Source organism: Osmerus eperlanus, chromosome 3 (genome assembly GCF_963692335.1).
Source record: "Osmerus eperlanus chromosome 3, fOsmEpe2.1, whole genome shotgun sequence".
Taxonomy (NCBI): domain Eukaryota; kingdom Metazoa; phylum Chordata; class Actinopteri; order Osmeriformes; family Osmeridae; genus Osmerus; species Osmerus eperlanus.
Window position 1 is genome coordinate 2,603,487 of NC_085020.1, and position 15,663 is coordinate 2,619,149.

Here is a 15,663-nt window from a genome sequence, read left to right on the forward strand (position 1 = left end):
AGACCATATTATGTAACCGACAAAAAAGGCAGTAGGCAGAGCACCCACACACTCTCTCGTGCGTACAGGCTTGCAGTGCTGAACTCAAAACCTCCGTCAGGGAAGAATGCTACGCTCACCGAGGTGGAGGCACACGTCTCTCCTCCATATCCTCCACAACCACGCACGGTATTCAAATGTGTTATTTGCTCAAAAGTCACCCAAACTCCCGTGTCATTGAAGCGACAAAGTCGGTGTGTCTTGGAGCACTGGAGGAACACCTTCCAGAAAGCCTTGAGGCTTCTGTCACGGAACACAGAATGCCGGTCCTGTTGTCATGGCTCCCAACCCGGAACACTGCTGTGTGTTCTCAGAGCGAAAGTAGGGCAGAACCCAGGAATAACCCAGGACTCCTTCTTCCTCCAGAACCCAGGCTGGCTCCCACAGAGCCAGACCCCCCCCCCCCCATGAGCAGTCTGACGAGGGCCAGAGAGAGGCTGCTTCTGGGCGAACAGATCTGGGGCAGGCTGGGGGTGGGGCGCTAGCCTGGTGGGGAAATGTTCAGGTATGGTTGTGTTTGCAATGTCACCTTTTTATTTCTGGTTGAGGGGAAGGAGCAGGTGTAGTATTCTGTTACGTTAGCTGTGGAACCCTGGCCTATAGCTAGCTGTGGAACCCTGGCCTATAGCTAGCTGTGGAACCCTGGCCTATAGCTAGCTGTGGAACCCTGGCCTATAGCTAATTGTGGAACCCCGGCCTATAGCTAGCTGTGGAACCCTGGCCTATAGCTAGCTGTGGAAACCTGGCCTATAGCTAGCTGTGGAACCCTGGCCTATAGCTAGCTGTGGAACCCTGGCCTATAGCTAGCTGTGGAACCCTGGCCTATAGCTAGCTGTGGAACCCTGGCCTATAGCTAGCTGTGGAACCCTGGCCTATAGCTAGCTGTGGAACCCTGGCCTATAGCTAATTGTGGAACCCCGGCCTATAGCTAGCTGTGGAACCCTGGCCTATAGCTAGCTGTGGAAACCTGGCCTATAGCTAGCTGTGGAACCCTGGCCTATAGCTAGCTGTGGAACCCTGGCCTATAGCTAGCTGTGGAACCCTGGCCTATAGCTAGCTGTGGAACCCTGGCCGGCTGCAGGTCTTTTCACAGCAACACAGAGACAGGAAGAGGCCTCTCCCTCCTCATTGTGTGGAAGGGCAGCAGAAAGGCTGCTTCCTGCCGGGGGAAACACGAGGACACTGCCTCGACGCCCTCCAACCCAGGGCATCCTGTCCCAACCTACAGCGCGTGTCTTCAGCAGAGCTACTCTTGTGGAATGTGTCCAGAGAACTTCAGGAGGAAAGTCCTTACTGTTCTTTCTGTGAAATGTCCGGTTCGAACCTACTCAGCCCTGTTTAAATATCCCCTCCATATTGTTTCTGTAGAATTAAGATTGAAATGTCTCATTATTTTAGCAACAAATGGCCAACATTGTTGTTATTATAACTGCTCCCTTATCCCAATATACAAAACACCCACATAACGCATTGATCTCGTACAGTGATGAGTACAATTAGTCTGTCAGGTACAGTGAGAACAGAACAGGTGTGAATGTTTCAGATGATTGTCTTAAACTAGCAGCAGCAGCCTCTAAGCCAATCACAGAGTAAGGTCAGAACTAGCTGTTCTATCACTCAACACCCCTCAACCTGGGTCTAATCCGACATGTTCCACCATGACGCCTTTAACATACTAGACCTGTGAGGACATGTGATAGTGCACTGAGGTAATCGGCCATATCCTGAAGGGGCTTTCTGGCAACACCTGATATAGAGTGTGTGTAGGTGTGTGTGAGTGTGTAGGTGTGTGTGTGTGTGTGTGTGTGTGTGTGTGTGTGTGTGTGTGTGTGTGAGAGAGAAGGAGAACTTTGCATGACATCACATTACACCACCGCACAGAGAAATCCCCTGTAGCTGGGAGAGGGGCAAGGTGTGTGTTTATTTGTGTACAAGAGTTGGGCTTCAGGAATTAACAAGAGAGAAAGAAAGAGAGAGAGAGAAAGAGAAAGAAAGAAAAAACAACAATTGTATAACATCTCCATGGCTCTAAGCTTTGAAACCATCAAGTGAAGCATAAAACACACACACACACTGACACCCGACGCGTGTAATGTTGTGGAACATCAGGAAGTTCACTACTGTAAAATAACATGAATAACTCATTGTTTTTCTCTCACCGAATTCATTGGCGTTTCAGCATTCACTACGCAGAGAGGAACGCAGGCTGGTTGAGAGGGGCTGTGGTTGTGTGACCTGACAGAATAAGCCCTTGTAAAGCCAGGCATCCCCCCAAAATATAGGCCAAATTCACCCTGACCTGCACTTCAGAACCAAGCTCCCTCCCCTCCCCCACCCTCTCTCTCTCCCTCCCTCTGTCCCCCACCCTCTCTCTCTCCCTCGATCTGTCCCCCACCCTCTCTCCCTCCCTCTGTCCCCCACCCTCTCTCTCTCCCTCCCTCTGTCCCCCACCCTCTCTCTCTCCCTCCCTCTGTCCCCCACCCTCTCTCTCTCCCTCCCTCTGTCCCCCACCCTCTCTCCCTCCCCCTCCCCCACCCTCTCTCTCTCCCTCCCTCTGTCCCCCACCCTCTCTCCCTCCCTCTCTCCCACACCCTCTCTCCCTCCCCCACCCTCTCTCTCTCCCTCCCTCCCTCCCGCACCCTCTCTCCCTCCCCCACCCTCTCTCTCTCCCTCTCTCCCTCCCCCACCCTCTCGCCCTCATAACCTGCCCCTGGCATCACACTGGCACCCCTTCGCCTGTCCATCTCCTCCGCAAACATGCAGACACACACCCCTCCCCCCCCTCCAGTCCTGCCTGTGGGTGTGAGGGCTCGTCATGCTGCTTTGCAGGGTGTCATAGCAACCTGCCACCCTGGTAAGCAGACGTGACAGAGGAGTGACATGACTGTGTCAACCCCCCCCCCCCCACCACCACCACCACCAGCAGCAGCAGAGCACAGAGACACAGAGATAGCATTTAGTGTGTGTTGCGAGTGTGTGTATTGTGAGTGTGTGGGAGGGGATGGATTGAGATTATGTGTGTCTCTCTTAATAAGGGGTATTTGCTGCTGTGTGTTTGTGTGAGTGTGTGCGTGGGGGGGGGGGGGGGGTCATGTGCATGGTTTGTGGGATATGTGTGTGTTTCTGTCTTCTCTAGAGTGCGTTGATGGCTGTGTGTGTGTGTGGGCGTCTGGGTTCGGCTGTGACAGAGCAGCGTAGCGGGGGGGGAGAGAGACGGCGGGACATCACAGCCTGAAGCAATTAACCCTCTAATCAAGTTAACTCCACACCATGTCTGCCCTCCTCTCTCCTCTCTCTCTCGTCTCTCTCTCTCTCTTTCTCTCTCTCGGTATGTCTCTCTCTCTTCTCTCCTCTCTCTCTCGTCTCTCTCTCTCTCTCTCTCTCTCTCTCTCTCTCTCTCTCCTCTCTCAGTATGTCTCTCCTGTCCGCTCTCTCCTCTCTCAGTATGTCTCTCTCTCTCCTCTCTCTCTCTCTCTCAGTATGTCTCTCTTTCTCTCCTCTCCTCTCTCAGTATGTCTCTCTCTCTCTCTTCTCTCCTCTCTCAGTATGTCTCTCTCTCTCTCCTCTCTCTCTCTCTCTCTCCTCTCTCAGTATGTCTTTCTCTCTCTCTCCTGTTATCGCCAAACCAAAACAGAACACTTTTACAGAGGAAACACAAACCCCTCCAGCTGCAATCGTGTCATTTGCACTGTTTCAATCTGACGTTGATTTATATAGTTGACTGTGAGATCAATACCACCCCTCCATCCTCTCTCACACACACACACACACACACACAGACTGGAGTGTGTGTGTGTTGTAGGTGTCTGACTGCAACAGACAGAGAAGGGGTGGAAGGATTACGTCCACCCTCGTCCTAATCCCCATCATAATCCCCCCGGCCTCCTAATCTCTGATTGTCTGACCCTCTCTGGGTCACCACCACCCGCCCTCCAGCTGCGCCTGGGGAAACCCTCGAAGTCACACTTGTTTACAAAAACACGATCAATCTGACCAAGTGATAAGAGACCTTGCACTATGTCTGTGATGGAGGACGACACTGAAGACAACAGTCTATCCCAACGCTGGTTTAATATTCTGTCAACGAGGCGATTTAACTCAACTAGCCAATGAAACAACTCCCCTGTTCTCCTCTGAATGTCCGTCGTAGGTCCACTCATCAAGTTTAAACAATATAATACTTAAGATATAAGTAAACATATACAAATATAATTTGGTGAAGTCCTGGTGTTCTCAAGAAGGTGGAGCAAGGTCAGCATTGTAGTTGTCTTATCTACAGAAGTCCTGACCACAGAAACATGTATGTGCCTGGCCTGCTGTATCTCCATGTTCTTAGTTAGAACCCTGTAACAGTCTCCTCTTAGTCACCAGGTCCCAACACCTCCTCCGAAAAAGGTCTTAACGAGTCCATTAACAACATTAGGTCACGACCCTCCAGTAGGGACAGCTTGGCAGGGCAGAGAGTGTCCGTGTTTAGCTCATCGCCACGGTTACCGTCGCCAGGGCCTCCCGGAATCTGAGCTGCGGAGCTGGTGATGTGTGTGATGTATGACGGGATGCACACGGACGTGTCGGGATGAAAGAGGGAGAGAGAGGAATAGATCTGAGCCGGGTTATGATACTGGTATTCACTGAAGTGTTGTAATAAAATCTGTTTAGTGTGATGGGTGCAATGGCAGCCCAGGGCTCTAGAGATGAAACAGCTGAAGATACAAGACAGTGAGGAACTGAGGAAGAGAGAGAGAGAGAGAGAGAGAGAGAGAGAGAGAGAGAGAGAGAGAGAGAGAGAGAGAGAGAGAGAGAGAGAGAGAGAGAGAGAGAGAGAGAGAGGGCAGGAGAACTCTGTGTTTACCACTCAGCTGTCGTTATCTCAGGTGTGGTCCGACAGCAGACCGGACAGCCTCTTCCCTCCCGACACCCTAACACCCTTCCCCACGCCGCATTCCCACCAATCCACTGCTTCCTGTAGGAGACTGTGTGTGTGTGTTGATGTGTAGTATGTGTGTGTGTGTGTGTGTCTGTATTTGTGTGTGCGTGTTTGCGTGAATATGTGTGCGCGTGTTTGTGTGAGTGTGTGTGTGTGAGTGTATGAGTGTGAGGGCAGGAAGACCAGAGAGGCAGGATGAGAAGTGAGGGTCGTAGCCCTGGGAGGGGACTCTCTAGTAACCAGGGAAACGGTCCACACCAGATCCATGACATCACAGCACCCGTACCCCCCCCCCCAGACACCCACTGAAAGACTTCAACACAAACATCAACCACCAACCAAACAACCTTTGAGTATCCTACGAATTCCTGAATCTCCATCAACATGCATAACTCAACGGGACAAACGTTCCAATCTGATGTAATTGCAGACGTCCGTGAATGCGATCCCTCGCACACACACACAGCACACACATGCAGTACGACACACACACACGCACGCATTTCATCCATTCAAGCAGCTCGCTGGTGGCTGCATGAGGGAGTGGACACGGTGCCAGAAATGCCCCTTGTGCTCTGCTGAGATCCGAGTGGGAGGTAAACTGCTGGGCAGTTTCCTGCCTCATTCCACAGGGCTGGAAGACCACCAACCACTAATGCAACACACAGCATAAATACCCACAAAGAAAAATGCAACCGAACAGATAACGTATTCACAACGCGGAGGATAAGTTATCGACCGTCCGAAGACGATGTCTGGTTGTGATTCTTCGATACCTCCCCTTCTGGGTCTTCCTCGGCAGAGCTATTTCTGGAGAGAGACCCAAACAAGGTCCAGTGATGTCTTCTGAGATGCTAGGGTCCTAAAAGTGAACTGGGGGAGCTGAAGTTTCCTGCACTTTCTAATCCTGTTATTATATAATAGAAAAACCTTTTAAGGCCCAACACTATACGGCCCTGCTCAAGCAGGGAGACAGATTTTCATCTGTGTGTGTAAACAAACACACCCAAGCACACAGGCACATACACACTCACTCTTTCTATCTCTCACTCACACACACACACACACAATTACAAGTTACATTATGATGCAATTCCAATATCATCTGTATTTCACGACACCAACCGCTGTCAAATCGTAAATATACTGGCAACCCAACTAACCAGTTTGTCGACCCGCAGAGCAGCCATGCTGGGTGTCAGTCAGGGGTCCAGTCAGCACATTGCCCCAGTAGCCCAGCTAGGCAGGCTAACTGTGAGTTATGTTGACTGAGAGTTGACACAGTAGTAGGGTCATTCCGTCACCTCTAGGAATAGCGATCGTGACCCCCCCCCCCCCCCCCCCACCTCCCACGGTGACAGCCAGGGCAGAGATCAATCAGTCACAGGGGAATTTAATGGCGACGAAATTTCGTGAGCACTTTAGGATTACGAATGTGTGTCCTATTCAGGTTTGGACTTGTGGGATTCAGGTTTTCTGGGCAATTGAAAGTGTTAAAATGATGAGCAAATACCCTTGGGACCTTTCCAAAAGTTGAGTAACAGTTTGTTTGGATATCTCTGTGGATCCGATTTTCTGAGGATGCGTGTGTTTGGTTTGGCTGCTAGGGTGTAATCTGATGACTGAACGCCGCTGATCTATGACTATTGTCTAATCACATGTAATGGTTGGAGTCATCTGTGCCCTGTAGACGTAACCATGGGATTAACATCAGCGGGATAAGCATCTCACGGGGCTCGGAGTCGGTCACACGACAGTAGCCTACATGCGTGAGACGGAAGGAATTGTGTTCTAACAATATCGGAGAAATGTTCTGGGAATGTTCTGGGTATGACGTCATGACGAGGGGCTAGAATCAGTTCAACGGGCTCCTTCGTTGAGTGCGTGCACGTGCTGCTACATTGATAAATTGATGCACACACAAAGCAAGCACAACATGATGAGCTGAGTACGTTTGACAGCGGAATAACCCTACCCCAAACACCAAGTAACGAGGTCCCGTTTCTAGTATGACAGACAGAGCTGTTGACAATGTGCCAGTAGGATGATTTCAATAAGTAAACTTTTGGGGCACGGACAATTTTATTTTGACATTTCAAAGACAAATGCATTGTAATAGCGCTGGACAACTTCGTTTGCGAGAAGGAGGCCAAAGTCTGACGTTCTAAACCGAAATTGAAAAGCTTTCTGGGAAAGCATGGGGCTTTCCAAGAGTAAGCGGCAGTCAGAGCATCTTCTTCGATATCCGTTATAGTCCGAGATAAACATATAGGCCCTAGCCTAGTGGCATTTATGATAGGCTTTTATTTGAGCTTTGAATTCACGCAGTGTCCCACATTTCCTTGCCTACGCACAATCCTAAACATCTGTCCCGTCGCAGACTCTCAAAACGATCTGCACGACACAGGCACACAATGTTCACAACTAAACACAATGCGCAATAATGACTGAGTGAAATGATTGCCAATTCGATTTCTCCCATTATTTATCTAAATGTATCTCTACCGATAGCATCCAATTTCCCCTGAACCCATCCCAATGCATGACTCGCCCGGATATGTTGGACAATCTAACGATGCATGTTCTTACCTGCATCTACCGTGTCTGATAAATCATGGTTGGCCGCTGTCCTGGGGAATTCTTTGAGTTTTCTGGCGCTGAGGTTCAAAATCCCGGAGTTCGCTGCTTCTTCCAAAGCCCTCTCCAAGCCGCGGTTGAGAGGCGTGTTAGTAAGAGACCCCATACCGCTGAGACTTTGAATCGAGGCAGAAGCGACCTGGGAATGGGGACGAGGGTCTGGTACCAACGTCGCCATGTTCGCCTCCGCTTTATATTGAATTGAAAAAATATTAGTATATCCAAGTGCAAAGTACGACAGAGACTCCAGCGGTGCGCAAATTTCCTTCTCGACTGCCTGCGTTCCCACTGCGACTGCGCTCTGTACTGTAACTCCGGCCAGGGCACAACGTGTATTAACTGAGTTGTTGGCGCCCTCCTATGGCTGTACTCAGGCTGAACAGCAACATACTTTGTTTTTACCAGACAGTCCACATGCAGGCAGGCTTAGCTGCTGCAGGGATACCAACAGGACTTAGCTACATACATATTTGCACACGTTTTTAGGAATCCTACAGTTTGATAGTGAGAGACAGGCAGAGAGGGTGGGTTTGCAATATAGAAAAATATGCCATTGTGTGTGTACGAGAGAGAAATTTAGGGAGTGAGGGGAAAGAGATAGGGAGAGAGAGAGAGAGAGAGAGCGGAAGAGAGAGACGGAGGGGTGAGAGAGAGAGAGAGATAGAGAGATAGAGAGAGAGAGGGGTGGGGGGGGTACAGGTCCCTCACTGAGAATGTGTGTGCTGAGTCAACCTATTGCATAACCAGCCTCAGCAGATATTCTGATCACCCAGTACACACCCATCACACACACACAATCACAGCCAACACACACACATCCAACACACACACACACACACATCCAACACACACTAAGGAGAAGTGGCCCAGTGTCAATATGACATCATGTATCCTCTTTCCTCTGGCAATCCATGTTCATCACATATCGCTAGGTGCAGAAACATGAGAACTGTGATTCATCTGTTTTGTCAATCAACACAGATTTTAATCATATTCATTACTTAATATATCTCTTCAGTTGATGCCCTTTTCAGAGGGATTCATGTCTTACTCCGGACACTATTATATTTAGAGCCCTCGATAAAAATAAAATAAACTCTCTAATCTCAAATCGTACTTCCTCTTTCCTTCCTCCAAGCTGTTTTCTGACACTTTAAGATGTGACGGTTTTAGCTTCAGACTGAGTTGAGCTTCTTTCATGCCGAACGAAGCATTTCTCCCACTGCACAAGTTTCTAGACACAGCTCATCAGTTCTGACCTCAGACGGAGGGAGATTATTCCCAGAGGATTGGGCCTGTCAGGGTGTTTGTGTTCCTTCAGTAAAGGAGGAGATCTCAGCAGCATTGGTGACGAGGTGATGCCAGCTACTGCCCTGATGAACCCAACCATGTAACTGCAAACAGTGCAGGAGAACTTTATTAGGAGTTAAACAAAGAACCAAACTACAAAGTTGAAATGTATTTAGAAAAATATAGGATCTGCACTTGAACATGAAATTTCTCAAATAAGTGTTGATATAATTTGAATTCATGTAAATATCAAGTCATCTAATAAATTGCTTGGAAGGCCCCACTGTCAGGCTAATCTAATCTGGTTTAGAAAGGTCACTGTTTAACCACAGAATTTACATCTGAGGAATAAATACAGGAAGTATAGAAACTTTCCAACCGTCTCATTTCTCAAGTAGCTGACGATGCCACTGAGAGCTATTTCCTTTCAGATGGCAAACGAACTTTGAACACTCCGTGTGTCTGGACAGTTTGAGATCACACAAAAATGGTAAGTGGATTTGAATGTTCAATGCATGTATGAAACGGTTATTTTGTGCTGGTTGTTGTCGATGCTGTTGTTTTTTACGACCAACAAATGAAGATTGAGATTGAACCCACCTCTGTGCTGCTGGGTCATGATTTATGGACTAAAGGCTTAAAATAAACTATTGTATTGCCTACCAGCTTCATTCCAATAACTGAAGAATGATTTGTTTATTAGTAAAAACAATAATTTGTAACTGCATTCACCCAAGAGTCAGTTAGTATATCAATCAAACCAACTGTTGAGATTAACTCTAAATCTGTCAAATATTTGCTGAAAATGTTCCTTGTACACAGCTGAAAACTTCCATTACACTCTTCTTTCATTTACTGCTGGTTCACAAGGCTCATATAACATAAAGATTTTTAGGATTGATGGGTTTGGAGATAGCTAGGATATGTTTTGATCCAGGAAATCAAACCAGTTCACCCTAACCCCTGGTATTACTGTAACAGCATCAGATATGCTTCACTAATAAGAATGTGTTCACCTAGCAGGGACCAGAGGAAGAGACAGCACGGGAGGGATGTGAACCTTTGACCTCTTGATCTATAGTAAAATGCTCTAACCACTGAGCTCAACACTGGGCTTTTCTGGCAATCAACAGCCTCATAAATGTTTTTAGTATTTGCTGTTTTAAGTGATTTCACAGTTTTCTCGGTTCCAAACCTCTCTCCCTGTGACCTTCCTCTCACATCTTTCACACGCTTCTATGTTTCCTTCGATCTCATCACAAAAGAGTTTCCACAACTATCGACAATGTCTCAGACTTGCCCATCGACTGACGCTCATCCAATCAGGGATCTACCTTCCCTGAAGCCTTCTGGAGGACCCCAAACTCCAATGCTATCCCAGCAACCCTCAGTCCCCTCCCGACTGGTGCACGTCTCACCCTGCAGAACCCTTCCGGTCCCAGACTCCAATCCAGAGCCCCCTGAGGAAAACATAGATCCAGTCAGAAACGCCCACAGTCAGACACGCCCACAGTCAGACACACCCACAATCAGACACGCCCACAGTCAGATACGAAGCACTGCTCCTCATAACAGTAAAGATGACGATGCAGGAGAGACCTCGAGGGACGAGAGCTTCCAAGGCGGATCGAGACACCAGGACTCGTCTCTCCAGCCCCCAGAGGACGGCCAGGTCCTCCTCCCTCGAAGCAGTCCTGTCATCTCCAGAAGCAGGAAGAAGTCCCTGTCCTGGCACGGAGGCATCGAGGGGACATCTCTATCCCCGTCTCCCCCAACTGCAGCACCTTCCCTGGGTCGAGGCGAGGCCCTGACGCTGGGTCCTGAGGGGCTGTTTGGACCGGCTGAGGTGGGGACGGCCCCCTGCCCACGTCCAGCGCCTGAGCCCCAAGAGCAGCCCCAGGAGCAGCAGGGGGTTTCGGCCAGCCTGAACCGTCTCCTGACCAGCGGGCTGACCCTGCGGGGGCACCTGGGCGGGCGTGGCCACGGCGGGGAGGGGAGAAGGCTGCGCTGGAGCTCTGATGCGCTCGCAAAAAGAGGTGCCCTTCCTGTTTCTGTCATCAGTGGTTATCAACAGTTATCGATAGTTTCTGTCATCAATCGTTACCAAGTGATCAATAGTTTCTGTCATCAATCGTTATCAGTATCTCATCTGTGTGGAGTGTGCTGTTGTCTCCACATGGATACCTTCCCTCAGTTCTCTGATGTCAACATCTGTGCGTCTGTTTGTGTTCGGTTCAGTGCCCAATGACAAGAGTAAGAGGTCAAGTGATACAACCCCCTGCCACGCTGAGCTATACAAGACCAGCTGTAACCTGGAACAGGTGTGAGAGGATTTCATTTATCATTATCTTAGGCTTGTTTAGGAGAGATAACGAGATTTTACTGTTTGTTCAATGGATTATTGAGTCTGGTGTTTCTTGTGTGTTATGTTGCGTCTGGCGTGTGTATGTGTGTGTGTGTTAATGTGTGTGCAGGAGAATGCTCACTTTGTGGTGGTGGACCTGGTTCTGGAGGTGCTGGAGGCGGTGAAGTGGACCCTGAGCCTGAGTCAGGGGAGCGCTGGGTCAGAACACACCCAGGACCGAGGAGAGAAGACCGAGCCCAAACCTGACTCACATCAGGCCAAGACACTGTCTGGGGTTTCCGTGGACAGTGGTTTTGAAGGTGGTGAGAACATGGCAGTTGACAATTTAGGTAAATATAAATATACATTTAACGTGCGACGGAAATTTAATGTCTTGAGCTGGCAAGACAGACAGTTCAGTGAACATACACTGAAACTTTTAAGAAGACAGGTGTAATTGAGGAGATACCTGAATATACTCGTTTTGAATTGCAGACAGTGAGATTGAACTGCGACCAATAAGTAGAGGTTCACGCTTTCAGAAGTGTTTCAAAAGGTGAGAAAAACACAACAAAAACATCTAATCTCCCAGAAATTAATGTTTTGTCATCTCTGGTATCTTTCTGATACAAACCGCCCCACACAGGCAGAGGCTCCAATCTCCCATGATGCATTGCTCTGCGGAGTGTTTGGCCCAGCAGCTTGTGTTGGAGTTCAGGCGCCTATGGTTTCCATCCCAGGGATTGAGGCGGGGCCGACAGAGCCTTAGGACGTCCCTCCAGGAAGTGAGAATCGCCATGGTTACGACTTGGGGGGGCGGGGAGGGGGTTGAACCTGTGACCTCTTGACCTGGCCTGCAGTCAAACGTTCTCACGTCAAGTTAGACTTTGACTCAGTGTTTTACTGTAAAATGGTATTACATTAGGGATAGGGATCTGTGCAATGTGCAGACATTGCTACACTCCTCTCATGAAATGGAGACACACAGCTTGCTACACACAGTAGGATCCCAGGTTAAGTCCTCATATCTACCGAAACTCAACCACACGAGTCAGAATGGAAATTACTCAGATCCTTTTTATGAAATTGTGGATTCAGAACACGCTTTCATCCAAATTGAAGCAAATTTGTGATTTTAACTTGTTGATTTAAAGTCAAATGCTTTACTACTGAACTATAGTTGAAATCCCCAATGTGACCATTTTGCTTATAGATTTCACATAAAACGGGAGCGCTCTGGCAAGTCTTATTTAAAAAAATAGTAATAAACAGAATTAAGAGGAGGACTGCTGGGGTATGACTCCAGTGGAACCCTGGTCTGTGACCTCTGTCCCCCAGCTCCTGTGGTGAACGATGCTAACGTTAGCCTCTGTCCCCAGCTCCCAGGGACAGCTCCTGTGGTGAACGATGCTAACGTTAGCCTGAGTGAGGAGATCAGACAGAGGACCAGGATGAGGGGATCCCTGAGCTGGGAGCCTCCACGCTTCCAGATCATCGTCACTGTACTGTCCTCTCACAGGTAGACTGTGTTTCTGTTTCTGTGTGTGTGTGTATCCGATAACTAAAAGAGCTGAGGATGTTGCAGAAGGATATATATTTGACTGGTCGGTTGCATCGTGATGGAAGTGGGGCTACGTGAAAATAGCATGCAAGTGTCGTCAGAGGAGAGGTGGTAGGCCCAAGAGGAGTACCGAGACTGATACAGCCGGTAAGTGCCGGCAGATGGTAAATCTCAGTACTTTTCTTGGGCCTACCACCTCTCATCTGACTACCACCTAGACGTCTGCCACCCTGCCCAATAATCAAGAAACCACGACACAAGCTAACATAGCATGCAAGCTAACATAGCTAGCTACAGACGTTTTCCACATGATGCTTCCATGTTACACGCGTGTTGTCGTCTTACTTGCCGGCCTTCCTTGTCGCCAGGCGCAGTGAGGTGGTTGCCACGCAGCACTTCCTCTGCGCTGGTTGTGGGACGGAGATAGAACCCAGTAAGTACTATTCACCTCCGGAGGGAAGAAACTGAAGCCTACTTCCTGTGTGGGGTCTGATGAATAGACTTGATATATCTTGATGTTGACTGATACATTGTGTGTAATGAAACCTACGCCCTTCTCCTCGTCTTCTCTCTGCCGTTTAGGATACACGAAGAAGCTGCGTTATTGTGAATACCTGGGCAAGTATTTCTGTGACTGCTGCCACGGAGGGGCGGAGTCTGTGATACCGAGTCGTGTCCTGACCCAGTGGGACTTCGGCAAGTACGCTGTGAGTGACTTCTCTAAGCAGCTGCTGGACTCTGTGTGGCACCAGCCTCTGTTCGACCTCACCTGCGTCGGCACGAGTCTCTACGGTCGAGTGCGAGACCTGGACAGGTTCAGGGTGAGTTCCTCTGAGAGACGAGTGTAACGGAGTGAGAACCGTGAAACTCACTCCTCTGATATGTAAGAGGCCGTCCGCGTCAAAGAAGAGCTAACTTTTCTTTTGCGTAGTTGGTAGTGGTTGCGCTTGGCAAGTCAGAGGTTGTGCGTTCGAGCCCAGCGAGTGGCGAACGACACCTTGTTATGATGGTGGAGCGTGGCTACGTCTGTTACATACCCGTCACACGAGGCCGTGTGGGGGTGTTGTGGGAAAGGGAAAAACGCGTTTTGGAAGACTAAAAGCACAAGGTGTGTTCCTTGACGAGGAATCTTAGATTCCCTGGAGGAAGGATGAGGTGATGTCTTCTGTTGCCTTCCGTAATTTGGGAGCTGGGGAATGTCGCAGGGCCCCAGAAGTCTCACGCACACACACATACCGATATCATCATACACATTCACATACACACACACATATTCTGATCTAATCAAATACACACATTCTGATCTCATCAACACTTGTGTCTCATAAGGAGCTCCAGGAACAGCTGCTGGGCATTAAGAGGCTGCTTAAGAAGTGCAGATTATCAGAAGGGTAAAGACACATTACAACCGTCTCTCTCTCTCTTTTCCTTTTCATATTCCATCCACACACACACACCCTTACGCTTAACAGTATTCTCTCAGGTGTAGCCTGTGGACATACAGTCAGATGCTTGTAATACAACACTACGTGGTAATTCACGATGACTCTCTTCTCCATATTTCTGGAAACATTCTCAGGGTCCTGAAGGAATTCAAGCAGCTTCCTGATCACCTGACGCAGGGGCCACACCTGTTCTCCATGGACGACCTTGTGGAGGTCAAACGGGGTCACCTGCTTCCGTTGGCCAAGGAGGTGCTGCGCTCAGCCTCCGCCCATGTGGGGAGCTGTCAGGTTAGCCAATCACATTGGAGCAAAGATGTCGGTTTGTTTTCATATGTGGGTGTGACACCTTTAGAAAATATATAGATATATATAATCGAGGATGCGTTCAAAAAGTGTAATGAAACCTACATCCCTTCAGTTGAGGCCAGGTTTGTGGGTCATGCTACTGACTTGTAAGAAGTGCTGCTCTCATTGGTCGGTCTGTTGAGATAACCATGGCGGGAAAAACTTTAAACATTCCTGTTTTACCTCAGCTTTGTCTAGCTAAAGGCTTCATCTGTGAGTTCTGCAAGCAGAAAGACGTTATCTTCCCCTTCCAGCGCGGGATATGCACGCGCTGTCAAGGTAAAGATTCTACCAGAGACCCACAAGTATGTGACAGTTGTTGGTGTGTATAAATACTGTTGAATAAATCGATTTATATCTTTCTTTGTTAGTTTGCAAGAGCTGCTTTCACAACTCCTGTTTCAGAGATGAGGAGTGCCCCAAATGTCTTCGGATCAAACTGAGACTACAACGACTGGACACCAAATCCTGAATATAATTTATTTGAGTTTGTGCACTTGTCTTGTCTAATCGTGACATTCATGGTTGTTCCAACAAACATAAATTCTAAATCTCGACTCCAATACCAAATCCTGTACATAGCATTCTTTACTATTTAGACAACTTACTTAGTTTACTATATAACCTAATCTAAATAAATGATCTACAGAAATGTTCTAAGTGTACATATTTTTCTTTTTAAATATCTATTTTACATGTTTTTGCATTTTAGTGTTCTTATGAAACAAAATAAATCTGTTTAATTACAAGTGCGTTTGCAAATTCCATCTGAATACAAAGTATTCTGTTAATAAAATGCTGTGCATTCCCACACCACTGTTGTAAAATAAAACTATCTGGTAAAATGTTTTCACGATTATTCGAATAATCACGTAAATATTGTATTTGTATATCGCTGCATTGTTCATGTAAAATAATAAATGACCTAAACCTGATCAACTAATATTTTACGTTATGAAAATAATGCACCCAACGCCTTATTCACAACAAATGAAAATTTACATTAGTTTATATAATGTGTTAACAAGTAACTCAAGTAGGCTAGTCGAATATCCATAACAGCGTAACTTAAACA

At 48.0% G+C, this 15,663-nt stretch overlaps 2 protein-coding genes across 7 annotated transcripts in view; one reads left to right on the plus strand and one right to left on the minus strand.

The window, feature by feature from the left end:
• The window catches only part of lrch1 (leucine-rich repeats and calponin homology (CH) domain containing 1), a 48,018-nt gene extending 40,134 nt beyond the window's left edge, over positions 1–7,884 (minus strand). For all 5 annotated transcript variants that reach the window (XM_062456464.1, XM_062456463.1, XM_062456460.1 and 2 more), the window contains exon 1: positions 7,556–7,884. In XM_062456464.1, coding sequence (XP_062312448.1) covers positions 7,556–7,781 — 226 coding nt within the window. In that variant the 5' untranslated portion in view covers positions 7,782–7,884. The remainder of the gene's footprint in view (positions 1–7,555) is intronic.
• A 1,374-nt stretch (positions 7,885–9,258) lies between these two features.
• On the plus strand, positions 9,259–15,507 carry rubcnl (rubicon like autophagy enhancer). Of its 2 annotated transcripts, none has more exons than XM_062455536.1 (13): positions 9,259–9,383; positions 10,159–10,929; positions 11,132–11,214; positions 11,368–11,587; positions 11,733–11,793; positions 11,884–12,022; positions 12,617–12,756; positions 13,167–13,231; positions 13,381–13,619; positions 14,128–14,189; positions 14,378–14,531; positions 14,777–14,910; positions 14,994–15,507. In XM_062455536.1, coding segments are annotated over exons 2-13 (2,049 nt in total). In that variant the 5' UTR covers positions 9,259–9,383; positions 10,159–10,178; the 3' UTR covers positions 14,995–15,507. The 2 variants fall into 2 exon arrangements, with proteins under 2 accessions (XP_062311520.1, XP_062311513.1); XM_062455529.1 differs by having other exon boundaries at positions 14,777–14,867; positions 14,960–15,507.
• Positions 15,508–15,663: the final 156 nt, after the last annotated feature.